General features: G+C 44.0%; 1 protein-coding gene across 1 annotated transcript in view; it reads left to right on the top strand.

Moving 5' to 3' along the window:
• The first annotated feature begins 14,338 nt into the window (after positions 1-14,338).
• The window catches only part of LOC134436788 (gamma-aminobutyric acid receptor subunit alpha-2-like), a 29,642-nt gene continuing 24,087 nt past the window's right edge, over positions 14,339-19,893 (top strand). The window contains exons 1-2 of the mRNA XM_063186137.1: positions 14,339-14,427; positions 19,351-19,472. Of these exons, the coding sequence (XP_063042207.1) occupies positions 14,339-14,427; positions 19,351-19,472 (211 nt within the window). The remainder of the gene's footprint in view (positions 14,428-19,350; positions 19,473-19,893) is intronic.

Here is a 19,893-nt window from a genome sequence, read left to right as displayed (position 1 = left end):
ACTTTGTGAAGAAACACTGTCACATCTTGAGCCAGACAAACACATCACATCCACTCATCCATTTGAGCACAGACGGTTGAGGTCACAATTAGTCAGCCACATCAACAGCTGGAAGGCGACAGTTTCAACTGTTAAATCTGTCAGTCAAATCAGTCAAAGTGTCACATAATGTGTCACATACACAACCCTACAAGGCCAGAGCCGGTTCTTGTGTAAGTTGATATGCAGTAAAATAGGCCTATACTGTGGAGCAAAATAGTTTTTTTAATCATTGGTTATCCAATTGTATTCTGGACAGTCTGAGTTATCTACATCCATTTTTAGCAAATCCTGTCTTAGCCAAAGCAAAACAGCAAGCGCATACTGTAGCCTGTGCCATGCAGTCTGAGAGCCCGTTGCGCATGGTGGATTTTCGACCGTGACAACGAGCATTAAATGGGGTGTACCTGATTGTGCGTGTTGTATTTATAGTGACGGGTTTTAAATACTTTCCTACTGAACCAGGGAAACAGCTTCATATTGTCAAACTGCACGGGAGGAACGGGGGAGGGTAGGATAGGTTGGAGAGGGCAGGCTTGAACTATACCAACGTTTCCTCACAGCTCCTTAATTCAGTTTTCCCCGCTCTTCTGGATGATTAGCGCTCTGAAAATGAGGGAAACGGCGCAAAAATAAAAGACCACCGAGAAGAGCAACATATTGACAGTATCCAGCATCCACCAGCGACTGCTGCGAATAGGAAAGTAGCTCAAGTCTGAAGAGGAGAGCCAAGGAGAGGTGAAGCATCGGGGTTTGGTGAGATTACCTTCATTTAGTATTTCTCATCCGCCTGTCATGTGAATAATATTGCAGTCTAACCGGTGTTTGGAGAGGTTAAACGTGTTGTGCAAAATGCTGTCATGTTTGTTTCAGGAGGGCCACAGTGTTTTTATTCGCATGTAGCTGGGGCTGACGGGGGGTTTAACAGGTTATATCTCACAGGAGGCTATGGCAGCTGGGGAAAGTGCATCGATGCTTACAGTCCGTTCTGGCGGAGAATGCAGTGTTGTCATTGCCATAATCGGCACCATGTTCTGCGCCAGTATATGAATTGGTTTATGGGGTAACCGACAGAGAATTGTATATTGGGTGCCTTTGGGTCTCTTTCTGACGAGATAATGGGATGGGGAATCAAAATGGAATAAATTAAAGTGAATGAAATATATGCGTTACTGACCTGTCTGCGCGCTATCTAGCAAAGGCGCCTGGCAATGCGACATGTAATGTTGGGAAGGGTGTTTGTAATGAGTATGTTGTAGATAGCCTAAACGCAATGTTTTATTGGCGAAGAAACTGCGTTTCACTCACATCTGTCACCGAGGACAGGTGTTTTGCTTAACAGTGGAGCATAACCTTGAAAATATGGAAAACTTATTAACCAATAATCTATAGTTGTATTATTTTGGAAATGTAACGCACGGCTGGCCTGGCAATACCGAGTGTTTTAATTCATCATACTGACCCCTCACGAGAAATAGTGTTTTTTGACAATGGCTGTCGTTTTGTGAGACAACTTGTTCTTGATGTGATTGGGTTGGTTTGAAGCAATTGTCGAAAGTCATTGTTCAATTTAACCAGGTTTTTTGCAATGCAGTAAAACATTTGCCTTTTCAATTTCTATGGAAAGCCTCCGCGATTCAACAACCTTGATTGGCTGCTCTCTTTTACATTTTGGTTAGGCGCGAGTTCGGTGCTCGCGCTGCAAGCCTATTGTAATAATTATTGCACAGCTGTCCTCTATAAGCCGTGTGCTATAGACTACATTGCATGTGATAGTGAATGTTTTCGTTATTAGGCTATCTGTTGCTCCTAATAAGCCAGCTAGCAGCTGACTCATCTTGGAACACAGCCTACTGAACGCGTGCTTTCCACCCCATCGTCTCCAGTGCGTCTGAAACATTCATTCAGAACCAACGGTGAGCTGTCAAGGTTCAGTTATGTGGAAGTGTCGTTTGACAGCAATAACCTAGTTAAGGGGGGCAATATCTCGTGTGGCTATGTGTGCATTTAAACCTACCAACGTGTTGTTCTGGTACTCGCGGATTCCACATGTCGCGTGGAACGCCACTGCCCAGTTTACGCTGAAAACCACTCGCTGCTCACCAGCCAACACTCGCCCCCCTCCAGAGAGCTTGAAATTTGACAAAAACACAGCCTTCTCTTCCAATAAACAAATCTCTGTAAAATGTCGCATGCTAAATCCACTGATCAAAATTTTAAATAACGGGTTACGTAACGATTTTGACTCAAAGCAGGCAAGGGAGAAGCCCGCTGGGAGTGTTGTCAGCCTATGTGAACTCTCCTTAAGAATACAGCCTATAGCGAAGGAAGGGTTTTTTATGCATGACATTAGTTGCACCGACACGTTCAGGGATAATGAGGGTTTTATCACTATATTACCAGAACTGAAAGTGTGGTTATAGGTGCAGCCCTCTAGTGTTAAATCTAAATTATTATGTGAAGCCATAATGATTTCCTACCCCAGTTCTTGGCCATGCCTCATTTGCAACGGTTAACTATCCAGTCAGCCTTTAACTTGCCTCTGCACAAAGACAAACGGATTTTTAAAGGGCAGCATCTGATTTACATAGCATCTCTCTTCAAGAAAGGAAGAAAAAGCTTGAAGCCTGTTTAAGATTGATGTGTCTGCATGGCTGGTGTTTTGGTAAGAACACTGACGAGGTGTTGTACCATTGGAGTTCACCTAAATAATTATTGAATTGAACAGTCTGTGTATAAGTCATAATACCAATCTAATGTGATTAATTGGTTGTTAATTAGAACAGTAAAAGGGATCTCCTTCCGACCAATGATCATCCTCGAGTAATCACATTCCATTCCATGTCCATTCCATTCCATTCCATTTACAATTCAATTTCCATTTGGTCTTTCATAAAGGCCTGCTCAAAGTATTTTGAGTGTATAATATACTACAAATTTTATGCTGTACTCACTTATTTTAATAGTTTGAGGAAGCATGCACTTTCACACAGGGCTGGCGCTAGGAATAGGCAGACAAGGCAGTCGCCTAGGGCGCCAAATGTCTTGCTGGCACCAAGTCCCACAGAATAAAAATATTGGGCAAAAATGCACATTTTGTTAAAAATGAAATTTCGAGAGAAGCGTGATGAAATTTGGCATGCCTAATTTACCACCTGCATTCTGTTCTCCACTCAATTGTCATTCGCCTGAATTCAGCGCGAAAAGATTGGCACGCCTACTCAACCAGCTGCATCTCATTCTCCGATACTGCCCGAGCTCTCAGTGGTGTCCCGTACTCCCGAGCTCATAGACATTTCTGGGCTGTGGCAGTACTTCAGCACCACGGCCAGCGATCTTGCTCAATATGCCACATAATCTATCTCAGCTTCTTCAGTGCAGTGGTCCCTGCGGACCCCGTGAAGCACTTTGATGATCAGTCCACCACGTTGATAGCCACTCTCCTGCGAGAGCGGCACGATCACAAGAAGTCCGTTCTCCAGCAAGATGTATACATACTGTACATGAAAAATGTTCAAATGTTCAAATTTCAGAGAGTGAGCTAATGAATTAAGTACTAAACTTTACATTGGCAACGTATATTCATGGGCACTCAGTATGTACGTACTAAATCAGCTGCTTGATCTGATGATGGACACTGTTTACAATTGCCAACTTTTAAATCCACAAATAGGAAAGAGGGGCTAGGGCACCAGACGGACTAGAACCGGCCCTGCTTTTACATGTTAGAAATTCAGCCTTGGTCACTGGCCATGCATTCCCCTCTGTTCTCTTCTGTTTCTGAAGAACCAAGTGGGGTCCTCCTACGACAAGATTAACAATGGGTGCACAGATCAATGAAACTCAAAATAGACGTACTCCACCATATAGGACAACTCTTTTGTGTAGATTTCATGGTAACACACAGCGCAATACCTCACTGGTCAAGGACTGTACACATGCAAGGATATTTTACGTCATACTAATCAAAAATGCCAAGGGATTGGCGAAATGTGACAAGCAGGATTCATATGTAAACCATTGTGAGAATGAGGAATAAATTGCTGTGGAATTTCCTCCTCCATCCATGTATTTAAATGAGTTTTAGCCACCTGACATAGTATTTACACGCACAAAAAGCTACATAAACATAATAAAGATATGGGGGAGAAAGCTGAACAGTATTGAAGGTCCCCCCTTTGAAGTTTTTCCTCCGCATGCGATTCAACTAAGCATGACAACGGTGTACAATACAGTGCAAAGCTTCTGCAAGAGAAAAGGGAGGATGCGTGCAGGAGAAGGCTGTGGAGCAGTGGTTCTCAACCTTTTTTGAACAAACGCCCCCTGGACCTCATCTCAGCCTCCCAACGCCCCCTTGACTTCATCATAAGCCTGCCAACGCCACCCTTAATATAAAAAAGACTAATTCCCCCAATGACAACTAAACACCACCCCTTCTCAACTGTATCCTTCTCAACGCCCCCCTAGGGGCCCCCAATGCCCCCTGGGGGGCTGTACCGCCCCCGTTGAGAAACACTACTGTAGAGGATGATTCATGTGTTACCAAGGGTATGTATCATAGTAGGGTTATCACAACCGTGAGTAGCAACATCAAGAGTCAAGGACATCTGAATTGCAATGCAGATTATACATGGAGGGACTCATGGACTGATGTGAAAAGATTAGTCTGTGTGTCAGTTTGAAGTCTCACGGGAGGTTTGAAATCTCAGTCTCCTAGAACTGGGAAGCTAGGTACGTAGTCAAAGGCGTGAAGTGAGAGAAAAAGAAACCTGAGGAACCTCAGTGTCTCTAAGCTTATCTTTTTTCTCTCTCTCTCTCTTGATTTTGACTTAACTGTATTGCACCATGTGTATACAGTTCCATTCACAATTCCACGCTAGGGTATCATCAGCTTGTCAGCTTGAATTCCCGGTGGCTTTTAGGTGGTGATATCATCCTATCTGATCGGGGCGGGGGGGGGGGGGGGGGGGGGGGGTGGGGGGGGGGCGGTAGGTGGGGGGGGGGGGGGGGGGCATATCCTTAGAAGTGTTGACACCCACCACCATCAGCGCTAGCGCTGGAGTTCCCGGTCTCAGAAAGAGGTGTCCCCATTGTCTCCTGCAATCCATGTTTTTCTGAGGAAGACTGCAGCTTAAATAAAGCCTTTGCGTGTGTAATGGACAGCTACCAACTAGCACAGTCCGGTGCTGTAACATCCATAAACCTCCCTCCCAAAGTCTCATACAGATGAGGTAGCACTGAGCTATACCAGCCTAGACCAGTGGTTTTCAAAGTGGGGGCCGGGGACCCCTGGGGTGCTAGGTGGGGGGCGCGGCAATGTGGAAGAAAAAGTATAGCAACACAAGATAAATAATTGAATAATTAATGCACACCAATATAAACAAAAATAAATTAAACAACATATCCACTAGTTAAGAACTGCATGATAATAATCTATTGGATCTCTGATCATTACTATTATTGTTCTTTCATGTTTTCAAATGGGGCCATGATGACACACAGACATAGACTAGTATATGAGGGACCTTGTCATGGTAAAGTTTGGGAACTGCTGGCCTAGACTAGCCTGTTTATTCGACTTTCAAATCTCTTCGAGACTTGGTATGACCAAGAGCATAAAGGGCCGTACACACACATCGCTGCTATTTACTAGCTTCTCGCTTGCTCGCCTACTCGCCACTCTATCATGGAGCGTTCGCTGAAAGTTCCCGCGCCTTTAACTGCCAATGAACAGGCGAGAAGTACCGAACTCTGCATTCCAATTGGTTACTCGCTTACTCGCCTCGCTCGAAGATAAAATATTTTCACACATCGCCCACATCGCATCACTTGTACAGTAAGTACATTCGACATGACATCAACGCAGATATGCGCATGAAGACAGCAATGCACCCTGGATCAAAATGCTGCATGACGGTTAGATTTCCTGTCAAACAGAAATCTCGTCGACGTTGCGTTGACGAGGTGACATGTCACATGGTGTAAAACTATCGCGGGATGAATGCGGCTGCAGTCAGATCTTGCAACCTCTGCAGTTGCTTATCCCCTTCAACGCTCGTCGGCGGACTGCCTCCGAGGTCACGCGCCCATGAACTGGTTGGTCAACAACTCACTCACGTGTGTACATGGGTCTTGTCTCACACCTCTACACAAGTTTGCGCAGGTCCCCACTTCAGCTCCTCCTCACTGCCTGTCCCCCCACTCCTCACACGTGGTGTGTTAGTAGAGCAAACCGGTGCGAGCTCATCGTCTCGTTCATATTTGTGGCCGACTGCAAATGCGCTGTATTTAATAACACCCACATCGTGACAACAAGTTCTCGCTCACGTGCTTCCGTCAATGTTGATCGACAGCATAGAACTCGTATTCACCTAGTACTCGCCTACTCGCCTGCTAGTCTCGCTGGAACACATTGACATTCTATTGAGTTCATTCGCTGAGCGAGTAACTAGCAGCGACGTGTGTGTACGGTCCTTAACAATGAACTTTTCCCAAACGGCATGGTTGACCTACCTCCCTTAGTTTGCTAATGGTTTTTTGCTTCCTGACAAAGTCGGAGGAGTTTACGATTTTTCAGGAGCTATTTAGCTCAGAGGTTTTGTACCTGTGCTCCAACGTCAGGCGGTTGCTGTGATTGGTAGGTCGCGTCTTGGGGCGCCAGGCGACTGACTGTGCAGGAGGACCTTTGCCACACGTGTAAACAATCAGATTAGTGTACTTGATTGAGAAATGCACGTTTTGTTAAAAAAACGAAATTTCGAGAGAAGCTTACTGAAATTTGGCATGCCTAATCTACCACCTACATTATGTTCTCTACTCAACTGTCTTTCGCCTGAATTCAGCACGAAAAGATAGGCATGCCTATTAAACCAGCGGCATCTCATTCTCCGTTCTGCCGTCATTTGGTGGAATTTCTGCGCACTGGAATAGTTAGTTAACTATACAGCATTTATTCTCAGCATTTATTCTCTTTATAACTATATAGCATTTATTCTCTGCTCATTTGTCTCCAGTCAGAAATTTTCTTTCTCGCTCGCACCCACAACCTCCCCTTTCGCCTCCCTTCCGCCACTGTTCGATTGATTCGTCAGGTGTCTTGCCCTAGCTTCCTGTCAGTTCACCTCGCTCCATTGCTCTCCAACCATCATCTGCCGGGGGGTGTCTGCTCAGAGTTCACACATATCTGAGGGTGCAGATACTGCCCGAGCTCTCAGTGGCGCCTTGTACTCCCGAGCTCGAGAATGTTTGCTGCGTAGACATTTCTCGGCCGTGGCAGTACTTCAGCACCACGGCCAGCGATCTTGCCCAATACGCCACGTAATATACTGTATCTCAGCTTCTTGAGTGCAGTCAGTGGTCCCTGCCGACCCCGAGAAGCACTTTGATGATCAGTCTACCGCGTAGACAGCCACTCTCCTGTGAGAGCGGCATGATCACGAGAAGTCCGTTCTCCAGCGAGAATGAAGATGTATGCATACATGCTTAATCCAAATTTCAGAGAGTGAACTAATGAAAAGGGAAAACAAAACAAACCAGCAAACATTTTGGTAACACTTTATTTGACACTCCACTTCATAAGACTGACATGACATTGCCATAACGTATTGCATGACATAATGATCACACGTCATAAACATCAATGCACTGTATGCCAGTGAGTGCTGGCATTATCATGCAGTAACTTATCTCACATCATTATGACATGGCAACTAACAAAAGCAGCCATTGACATTATAATTCATTTTCATGACAAATGGTATGTTATTACAAAGTCATATCAGTCCTGTAGTCAGTCCAGTGAAGTGGGATGTCAAGTAAAGTGGGGTTTTTTCAGCAAACAATGAGTCAGGTCGTCTGCGATCCCATCTGCACAAAAACGCTACGTGACAACATCTGATCAGAATAGCTTGTTTTCAGCTATAACTTGTGTGCCTCAGAAAAAGTTCTCACATCCAGAAAATTGCTCCCACATATTTGATACAGCCATTTTTTGTCTGGATCATTGATCTGTAATTGAAAAGTTAAATTACTAACTAATAAAATCATGACTGTTAAATACACAGGCAGGGGGCTGTTTCAAGGTATTTGGGGGCCCTATTGACTTTCCAGTCAATGATTTTAGGGAGGTTTTAAAGTTGTCGTTGCTGTCATTTTAATACAAATACACAACCAGTCATTACGATATAGGATCCACTTTCAGCATGGGGCCCTAGGAGACTGCCGTGTTTGATTGGCTGTGATAGGCTCGCACAGGCAGAAGGGACGTATGACGAGGGCTTTACTCCATGGAGCCAGAATCTGCACCTTGAATCAGCACGCATGATAGATAGAGTAGGTGCATCAATCATTATCTACTGTAGATACATTATTATATTCGAATACACACTGAACATCCAACATGCATGCTATTGCCGCTGCTAAATCAATATTGTTTTAATTACAAAGCGATTTTAATGATTGCCCGCATGACTCACTGTTATCTGTGGGCTGTGGTGGGTATGGGAGTTGTGAACTCCCTTTCACAAGACTGTCTTGCTGTGGCCATTATTATCAGGCTACAGTACACACATAATTCATGATCCAATCTACTCAGCACCAATGTATAGAGCAACCCTGAATCGATGAACTCGTATATTACACAGCAGTATCGTCATCATCGTCATCATCACCACCACCACCATCTTTATCATCAATGCCCCGTGGAGTGCAATCATATATTTAAGACCGTCTCACAGTCAGATACGAAATGCAATCTCCTTCCTCCACTCCCGAGAAAACCATCAGCTCTTTAACACAGATGATGCAAGCAGGGCCCATCGCGGGTAAGGCACGGGACGGGCCTGTTTAGGGATGCATCCAAGATTTTTTCGATGCATCAGGCCTTTCATTTGTAAATCGAATAGATTAAATTGGTCAACTGAGGCATCATGTATTGACGGGGAAAAAACCCAATTGTATTCAAGGCTGCTGAGTGAAATTAAGTAGACAAGACTCAATTTCCTAATCACATCACCGAACTGTATAAGTCACTTTATCTGACAACATTTTGTTACTGAGGTCCTATCATGGACCCGCTTAGCAGTGTGGAGGAAAATACTGCTGAATATCCATGCCGGCGCTGTATCCCCACAGTGAATGAGACAGCCCCAGCCTGTGCCTTGTGCCCGCGTCTGTGCCACACTCCTCGCCATTGTAATTCAATTCTCAGCGTAGAAGGCAAAATTAATTACAGTCCCAAAGACACCACGGTGGCAAAGCAATTGTAAGCAAACAGAAAAGAGATGTCAATTGGGGCCCTGGTTGGGGTGGTTTTTTTGTTATTTCTTTGACCTGGATTTCATTTGGGGGTATGGTGAGAACAAGCAGCCTCTTAATGCGGGCCGTTCCAGCATTGGAACACTGTTATAGTCTTTGAACACACTTTACTAAGATGCTACTACACTACTACAGCATTACACAGAGCCTTTAGAAATACATTGGTCATTGCCATTCTGGTAACAGCACATTTTATAACAGGCGCCTTGTCTGAACAGTGTAGGGCAAAATATGATTGCAAATTTAAAAGACAGCATGGGGGCTCCCTTAGGTATACATGCATTTCCTCTAATCCAGCTCTGACATGATGATGGCTAAGCTAAGCTGTTGACACAAAATGGAAGTAACAGCCCTGTGTCACTCCCTGAATTATTAGGTGCAGCGTCAAAGTCATTACACAGCCGGACGGCTTGTGAGAGCATTTTGTAAGACACAGCTACAGTGTAGTGCTGTGTGTGTGTACTGTAGTGCTGTATGTGTGTGTGTGTGTGTGTGTGTGTGTGTGTGCATGTGCGCGTGTGCGTGTGCGTGTGCGTGCGTGTGCGTGTGTGTGTGTGTGTGTGTGTGTGTGTGTGTGTGTGTGCTGTGTGTATAATTTGCATGATCCTTGAATTGGGCTATTCATGAGTCAGCCAGTAAAGCTGACTGTATGAAGAACATGATGATGATGATGATGATGATGATGGATGATGATGATGATGATGATGATGATGATGATGACGACAGTGCAGATGATTTATATAGGCCTACTACGCCAAGATTTTTGGATGTGCTGCATTATGTCATGTGAGCTTGAAATACGCACAATAACACAAATTCAACATGAAGCTTGTTCCCCTCCATCCCCTCTGTTCCTCTGTCTCGTCTCGCCGGCTGGCTGGCTCGTATCTGAGCACTGAAGCATTATGAGTTTTACCTTCAGGGCCTATCAAAGCGGGCCCAACTGGCCATGATATGGCCTATATACAATACAAGCTCCCTGTAGGAACACAGGGCACATATACAATACAAGCTCCCTGTCGGAAAACACAGGCACCCTGTCCAGTGGTGGAACAATTGCCCATGGGAAAACAGTGATAGGGCCCCCCCAAACGGCCTGCCAAAGTCATAATCGAGCCCCCACTACCAATATGGGAGGGTCCTGGGCCCAGGGGCAAACACCCTGCTTGCCTCCACCCTCCACCGCTGTTCCTGTCACTGATGCCCATATCTCCCCATTTACTTTTCTACTTAATTATAATTAGTTGTGGCAGGTGTGGGCCGAGATATAATACAAGATACTCTGTATCTCTCCAGATCTCACGCTGTTGATAATGCCACTGTGTCCCATTTATTACCCCGCAATGATAATTAGTTGTGCTAGGTGGTTGGCGGACCAAGTGTTACAATTTTTTGCTCTTGCTTGCTGCTCTCATTAATCCTCTGCGTCGTCTGTGCGGTTGCATCTCTCTTTTTTGGCTGCGCTCTGTGGCTCACTCATTCGCCCATGTCTTTCAAAACATCTCTTTATCTACAAAATTAATCTCAAACTCCCCGAACCCTCTGTTTTTCTTCATCCACCGCTGACTTGTCTCCTTTCACAACTCCCATCTATTATTGCTGTATCAATCAACACTCCACGCACAACATGGTGCCACCAAGGCCTCGTTGTCACCAACTGTCACTTTTAAAAGCAGTGCCACTAATGTATCCTCACTGCTGTGTCTCTCCTGATTAACAGATCTTTGCCCCAGGCACTGCGTTGTTTTGTGTAAAAAAAACATTATCCAATGTTCAAACTATACAGTATAGCTGCAGATGTAGCTGGAATTAGTTCACTGTCACTGCGCCACCCTTTTAAAAAAGAGGTGTTGCATCTTTATATGGAAATCTTAAAACCCCAGTAATTTTTTATGAGAACTGGATGTGCGGTTTCTCTTTTCCTTTGTAGTGTCTCTCCCATGACAAACCCACTTCCTCCTTACTGGTATGTCTTCATTTGCTGTCTCCATCTTCCCCCTTCTCCCATTCTCCCTGTTCTGGGGAGAGAGAGAGAGAGAGAGAGAGAGAGAGAGAGAGAGAGAGAGAGAGAGAGAGAGAGAGAGAGAGAGAGAGAGAGAGAGAGAGAGAGAGAGAGAGAGAGAGAGTGACAGAGAGAGTGACAGAGAGAGTGACAGAGAGTGGAGAGACATGTTGGAGAGAGAGAGAGAGAGAGAGAGAGAGAGAGAGAGAGAGAGAGAGAGAGAGAGAAGGAGAAGGACTGGGAGACAGAAGGAGAGTATTGCATGTCAGTAGATGTTCTAAATAACTGCTTTCAGCCGAGGAGTGCCCCAGGGCTGGGTTTTTGGCCATTTCCTTCTCGTGTTGCCTCCTCCTCAGTCACACCATTAGTCATCCTTTGTGTCTATGCAGATGATATGCTAATTTATTTATAGGGGGGAGTAATCACTTTAACACCCCTGCTTCCTCCCTCTTAAACTGCCTGCTCTCTCCAATGCTGTTTAGACAGAGGGAATGGGAACATGCATAAACATCCCTAATGTTGTGTTTGTTTTCATGAAATCACATTAATCATATCTGGCTTTACATACCATTGCAGAGTGTAAGTTTTGCAGTGCTTGCATCATCGAACCCAACTAGCAGTATCTGGCATTGCCTTGTATTACATGGCATGGCACAAGCCCATGTGGTAATGCTCATAGTCAGTAGAATCTGAGTGCGCAGCCCTCTCCCACTGGAACGCAGCGATAGTCGCTGAAAAGACTTGTGACTTATGAAAAGACTACCTCAGCACTTCACCACTACAACATTACACAGTGTCAGTGTCAGTAATGCCTTATGACTTCAGTCATTGACATTCTGGTAAGAGTAAATTTCTAACAGGGAGCACGTCACGAACAAACACGAGCAAGTCTAAAGGACAATCAGCAAATTGTGATTTTTATTGTTACATTTCTCGTTACTCAGTGAAATCAACTCTTTCTTTCATTGTAGTGACCTTTCAATGACCTTTGCAGAATCCCATTATATGTAAATGTAAGGTAACAAAGCAACAAGCCTAATTCTAAAATAAAGTACAGTTACATTTCCCAATGTGCAGATCCCAATGTGCAAACAGGAACCATAAGAATACAGTGTAGCCAATTGATCAAAGACGTCCAAATCACGACTACACGGTATTATACATAATCTCCTCCATATAGCCCTTCACTAGTAGTGAGATCCCTTGCCCTACTTGTGCCACAGACTCTTAAGCTGAACTGTGGGAGCTAACCTGTCTGCTCTCCGCATTGTTCCCCCTTAGTGATCCCTTTGATCCAGCCTGACTCATTTTGTCTCGCCCTTCATACTCATTTACCGTTCTTGTCTTCCTCCATCGATTGTCTTTCACGCTTCATTGCCGCCTTACCTGTGCTTTGTTTTGCCCACTGATTGTATGTATAAATAAGTCGAGACATAAATAAGTCGAGATAAAAACACCACTATGAGAAATATATAGGGCTCTGCGATTTAAACTAGGTGAGACTCAGTGATGCGAGGTACTTATAGCTATGTGTGGAAAAAACGCATTTAAGGGAAGGTTAAAGGAGTTGGAAATGAAAATAACCCAGAATATGTGTACGTGTATGTAGTTCAATAGACAAAATACAGTATTCGCAATGAAAGCAGAAATGACAAAAAGCATTGCTGATCAAGGGACACAAATTATGCAGGGATTACAGCATAGGACAAAACAAGATAGCGAACACACTGTATCTGCAATAGGAGCATTTTCCCCAAAAGGCTTATTTTTTGTGCATATTTTCTTTGGGCCTTACTTTGCTCTGATCAGATGCAAAACAAAGCATTTTGTTTTGTTGCCTGTCTGGAGTTCTTAGAAACCATCTCTGCTTTGATTAGCATAAATCTCTCAGGTTCGCAGGAGGTAGGAAACATATGAGAGGTGAGGATCAAAGAGGAGGGAAGCAGAGAGGGAGGCTGGCTGAGAGTCAAGTGGGAGCAAGGATCATCGTTGTGGGGAGAAATGACAGCAAGCAGTCTCAATATTGTTTGATTTTTTTTTTACTTTATTGAAATTGGGTTTTACTTGTTTGATTTCATTTTTAAAGTTTTCTTCGCTTATAATTTATAGCAAGGTGTTTTTCCCCACAAATACCCATCTTTTGTTCTATTGCAATAAGCTGTTAACTTTGTCATATAAATACATTTGTAGTATTAAGCTTGTCACCTGGGGGTTTGTTATACCTGCAAAGCCTGTATTTTATGCACACTTCACAGTTTGTGATGTCTTCATATAGTGAAAGAAAACAGGCTTATCTGCCAGACTGCAATGCATGCCACGAATGAATGAATGGTTTGTGATAAGATTGTCTGGTTACAAATGACAAGTGCACTTGTACAGTAGCATTGCTATTTAGGCCCTGTATTATATTATCTTTGTTTGGGGTCATCCATTCATTTCTTCTGTTTCTCTGTTAAACCAGTCAGCGAAATCACTTGAGGTTGTTTAGGAATGTGTAGAAGCACTTTCTCTGGAGTAAGCCAATTTGTTCACAGAATCATGTTTCCGGGTTTAAAAAATGAACACCACACAAACAGGGGGGCGGTGCTGCTAAAATGGCCTGTGAATTCCTCCAGTGAAATGGGGGGCTACTGAGATTTATGATTCTAGGACAAAATTATCTTTATTTCTGTTTGATCACCACACAGAGATGGCACGTGGCTTCATCCTCCTCACACTTAAATAAAAAATAATAATATCAAAGATACATCCATCGCATTCGCCACCTCGTTATCCTGCAAACACTCACATTTTCCCCTCCCTCCTTCTCTCCCTCTCTCAGCCCCCCCCCCTCTATCTCTCTCTCTCTCTCTCTCTCTCTCTCTCTCTCTCTCTCTCGCTCTCTCTCTCTCGCTCTCTCTCTCGCTCTCTCTCTCTCTCTCTCTCTCTCTCTCTCTCTCTCTCTCAACAGTGTGTTATCGGGACACATATACGCCGTGTGGAATGGCTGGCTGGCTGCAAATGTTTGTTGCAAAACTCATTCCAGGAGTGTGGCTCTGTCTGATGCTGTTTAAGCCAAGTGTTCAAACCGGGTGAGTTGTTTAGTCTGTCTTTAATGAGATCCACTGCTGACTGTAGCTGCTGAATTAAACTGTGTTTTTTATTGAAACCTTACATTACAACTCATAACATGGTTCGTTTTATTGTATTGTGATTGTACGTACAGTATATCAGTGTGGAATGACATTTGTAAACATATAGAGTAGTTACTCCCGCATCTTGTTTTCTGTCCACGCCACATCATCAAAATAAGTTATTTCTACAATATGACAGACTGCTAAGAAAGGCTACATGCACATCACATCGTTCCCTCGGTTGTCTGAATGATGAATTGACTGAAACTGCCTGTCATTGCATTAAACTTCGGAAAATTACAAAATGTTCCGGCAAAACACGCCCAAGTCCTTGTGTTTTTGTTTTTTTATTTCTGCTGCCCACAGCTACATTCATCATTCAACTGACGTTTTCCGCCCTGTCATGTGAAATAAAAAATCAATGGTGGCAAGATGTATGAATTTGACTGAGCACTTGACTTGAGGATGCCATTAAAGCAAGGGGGGGTTAAGGCAATGCGAAGTGTTTGCTGAAGCAAGGGAATGGAATTGTCAGTCAAACGTTAAGCCAGCCGGAATTTGTGACAGATTTTATGAGTAAATCTGTTGCAACAAGCCCCACACTGTAGGTTTTTACTTTGAAATATCAGTCTTGAGGAAAACAAGCTATGATGAGGAAAATAATTGTGAAATGGCTTCAAATGGGTGGGTGTACAAGGTGAGATTTGCAGAGGACGTCTGAAGGTCTACTTTATAGTAACCATATGGCAGTACGTCACCAACGTACTGGACTCACAAATGCTGAAAGAGTCCTACATATCTACCCACACATTCATCCAAATTGCTGACTGTATAGCAATTCTCACAATTATCGCCAGTGAATAAAGTAGAAATGGTTGGGAAGGTTAATAGAAGAAACGCGCAAGGCTATCCCTCATATACTGATGGGTGGGGGTGTGTAATGACACTAGAGGGGGTTATCGGTCCGCTCACTTGTGTCAGTGTTTCACTGCAGATCTTCTTCAACACAGATATTCCCTGCGTCACTCATAACCTCCTCACCCATCTCCAGTGTGCCACTTTGCAAGTCTAGCAGAAGTCAATTAGCATCTCCAATGAGCCATTGTAACATCCCTAGCCAAGCTGTCGTAGGAGTACAGTAGTGTCTAGCATTTCAACTGAGACCCTGCTCTGCACTGTTCTGTAGGCCTACATCACCAGCAGGAGATATTACCATCTCAAATGAGGCACTGCACAACTCTGAGCGGCGGTGATTAGCATTTAAGTTTTTATTCTGACACCCCGCCCCCCACCACCACCACCACCACCATCACCAGTGTCACCTTCTGCCAAGCTCTGTCAGCTCTGCCAAGCACCTGGAAGCTTCCGTCAGCTTCCTTAGCTTTATTTATTTACTGTTACAAAAAATATGTTTAATTCATCCATGAGTCAACGCGATTACACCCAAGTATCCCTCATTTACCTTGGTAGGATTACGCATATCCATAAATAGACTTAATAATGATGTTTGCATGGAGTATTTTCTGCATTTTCATCTTCATTTTCTGCACCCGTGTGTTTCATTTGTACCAGTAAATTAAAGACAAGGAATCTCCACTGGCAAGGAATATACGCCACAATTATTTGGGGATGGTGGCATAATATTGAATAGCTTCACAGCCCACGACATTTGAAGCAGCTGTCGTAACTTTGCATTCATTTCAGTTATTCAGGCTACAGAGTATGCACTTGGTAGAAGAGGATATACTGTTCTTTACTCAATCATCCTGAAAGAAGCCAATCTTAAGTGCCATGCTTGAAAGGAAAGCTGTTTATTCGGAATGGCTAATATTTCATATCATTTCATTTCATATTTTAGCTGTATTCATTTACTGAATCTCAGATTCATTGAAGCATTGCAGCTTTGGACTTCCTCAGAGTACATTTGAAACCCATGGCATACATTGCTCACTTATCCAACCCCCTTTTTTTGCCTGACTTACTTCTATGCGGAAATGGGAGGTTGTGCAAAAGACAGCCATCTCCATGTTCCCCGTGGGTGAATTGCACAGTCCCAAGTGAGATCATTTCAGGACAGAGATCTTGCAAAGCACGCTCCGTCTGTTTGCCCGAATCCTTAAGATTCAGAGATACAAAAAAATAAAATATGAACCGCGACTGGAACCATGCACTATGTTTATGTGGGAAGGAAGTTCTTTAGTGTGTGTAATGACCTAAAACTGTCTTCTTGGAAACCATAACGGGGGGACTGTTTGGGTACCCCACATGGTAAAGGAACTAAGGTTCAGTGCCTCCTTTCAAGTCTTCTTTAGCACTCCAAAAAGTACAGCACAGAACCAATTAAAAAGTGAAGCCGATATGCTGCATGGTCCTTTTATGGTAGATAACTTGCACTCCTTTTCAAGTATTATGAGCAAGATACCAGCATACTGAAATAGGAAAAGTTGCATCGTTAAACTTAATTTTAGTGCCCCTTGTTAAATTAATTAACCGCAGTGTGGCAAAGTGTAACATTATAGGCTAATATTACACAGTAGGGTTAGAGTTAATGTATGCAGTGTATGTTTAGTGTGCCATTGGGGGGCATTAGCCTATTTTATTTTTTAATACTAAGGCAGCATTGACAGGCTTATGATGAGGTCAACTGGGCATTGGGAAGCTTACGATGAGGTGAAGGGCCTGTTTGTTTGAAAAGGTTGAGAAACACTGGGTTAGGAGATAATGATTAGCCTGATTTACATCAACTTCCAGATCTTGTACCGAGATTCTGGTCTGACCAAGAAGATAACGAATGAGGTTTCCAAACGGCATGGTTAACCCACCTCCCTCGATTTGCCACTGGTCGATGTCAGAGAGGTCTGCGACAAAGTTTAAACCAAACATTCTCTTAGCCCCAATAAAACGTCTCTGCTTAAACCACGTCACTGCCTTGAACAAGTCTCTACCCAGGACCGTTGGAGATGCTCAAAGTTGATTGCTTCCCAACAAAATGGGTGGGTTTCCCCAGCCTGGCGGAGCTCAGGATATACCTGAACAAGCTCTTTGCCCAAGTAATGTGGAAGAGACAAAGGTGTTGCGTCATGAGGAGGGCGGAGCCTGGCTAGATACTGTAATGATGGCCCACCACGATTCCGAGCAGCAAGCTACAAGCCACTGGTCAATGTAAAAGAGTGCCAGATTTTGAAATGTTACCCGCTGTACCAATGCTCATCGAAATATCCATTGCTGTTGCCATTTCTGATGAAAGGGGTTAGGAGATAATGATGGCCCACCACCATTCCTAGCAGTTAGCCACAACTTCTACCAAGTAGAATGGACTGAAATTTGACTCTATCTCGAATTAACTCGGAAAAATATATTGCGCACAAAGGGCATAAAGGAACGTCTGTCTCGCCGCTCCCGTTTCTGATGAAAGGCCAAGGAGATAATGATGCCCCCAGTACCATCCCTAGCAGCGAGCCACAAACAAGCGATCAATGGCGCGCCCGTCGTCAATAACGACCACAGCCTAATAATTATACGTAGCCCCGCTGGAATGCGGTGCAGAGCGGAGGCTCCCTGACGTGCCATTTGCTCTCTCCGAACGCACTCATGGTCTTCACATCTTTCCTGACCTCGGAGGCATTACTCACTGAGATTAAAGGAAAGTGGCATAGGAGCGGACGGCGCGGACGGACTATCTGTCTGCAGACATGACCTCTAGCCGGAGATAGCAAGGGATGGAGAGAGAGAGAGAAATGGAGGGAGGGAGGGAACGAGGGAAAGAGGAGGAAATTGCTCAAAATGTGACACACTGAACACTGAAAAAAGTGTGTGTGTGTGCGCATCTGCGTGTGCACGTGCGCATGCACATATGCGTGTGTGAGAGAGAGAGACTCTGTGTGTGTGTGTGTGTGTGTGTGTGTGTGTGTGTGTGTGTGTGTGTGTGTGTGTGTGTGTGTGTGTGTGTGTGTGTGTGTGTGTAGTTTTTGGGGGGCACATTAAAGGAATTGGATGAGCTAACTCGCAGTGAATTTCTGGAGGAAAGTGGATACAAACTCAGGAAGCTAATTATGAAACAAGGCTGTAGGGTAAAGATGCAAAACGGTAACCTTGTTTTTTTTTGTTTGTTTTTTTTGTTCGTCTTGTCTTTTTGTCCTTCTCCGCTTCGCCCCCATACCCTATTTCTCCATCTCATTATTACTGTCGCAGTCCTTTAAACAGAGTGGTTCCCAAACTGGGGGTCAGGACCTCTAAGCGGTTGCGGAGGTAGTGAAGGGGGGTTGCGGACAAAAAGGCTAAAAACGAGAAATCCACAGGTTAATAGCTAACAACTAACTGAAATTCCATAATTTGGTTAGTAACAGTATTCACTGCATGGTTAATAGATACATTTGCTGTCCTGTTCTAGCAATATTAGTGGACAAGCTATTAAGGAAAACCTAGCAATATTAATGGACAAAAAATTGCGTAGGTAAAATAGTTTGCGCACTAATATTGCTAGAAATCCATTGCTAGGCTAAGACTATAGTGGGTGGGGTCGCGATAATATCCTTAAATCCAAAGGGAGGGCCCCGCTGAACATGTTTGGGAACCCACTGTTTTAAACAGAGTGGTGGTAGGCCAGCTCCTGCACAATGACAGTAAGGACAACATCACCATATTCACCAAGATCTTCATTTGATTATTACAGTCGCCCTCCCTCCTGCTTTTATTGTATATAGTTGTTTATTTGTCATACTTAGTAGTTGTTTCTGGTCTATTCTATTCTATTCTATTCTATTCTATTCTATCCATGTCAATTCTATTATTTTCTATTCTATTCCATTCTATTCTATTCTATTCTATTCTATTCTATTCTATTCTATTCTATTCTATTCTATTCTATTCTGCTTGAAACAGAGTGGTGGTAGGGCACAGGGAGCCCCTGCCTGACGACAGCAAGGACAACATCACCATATTCACCAAGATCCTGGACAGACTCCTGGACGGTTATGACAACCGCCTTCGACCCGGACTCGGAGGTTAGAATCAATTTATTTTCATGTCGTTTAATTCAATTCATTAACCGCGCAGAGAGCCTGAACCCTATAAACCAGGAATTTATGAGAATGTGTGTGTGTGTGTGTGTGTGTGTGTGTGTGTGTGTGTGTGTGTGTGTGTGTGTGTGTGTGTGTGTGTGTGTGTGTGTGTGTGTGTGTGTGTGTGTGTGCGTGTGTGCGTGTGTGTGTCTCTTTGGGGCATGCATGCGGTGTGCAATGTGCGAGTGTGCATGCGGGAGAGAGGAGAAGGTAGGGGAGGAGAAGACGAGGGATTCAGAAGAAAGCAGAAAGGAGAGCAATATTGCATCACGGGACCTGAATACATCAGTTGACAACAATGTATTCATAGTTTCATGCACATACAGTAGGGCATGTTTGTACAAGAAAGCAACAATATCAATAC

The sequence above is a fragment of the Engraulis encrasicolus genome, chromosome 20 (assembly GCF_034702125.1).
Source record: "Engraulis encrasicolus isolate BLACKSEA-1 chromosome 20, IST_EnEncr_1.0, whole genome shotgun sequence".
Lineage (NCBI taxonomy): Eukaryota > Metazoa > Chordata > Actinopteri > Clupeiformes > Engraulidae > Engraulis > Engraulis encrasicolus.
The sequence above is the reverse complement of the archived record's forward strand: the minus strand, read 5'-3'. Positions and strand labels throughout refer to the sequence as shown.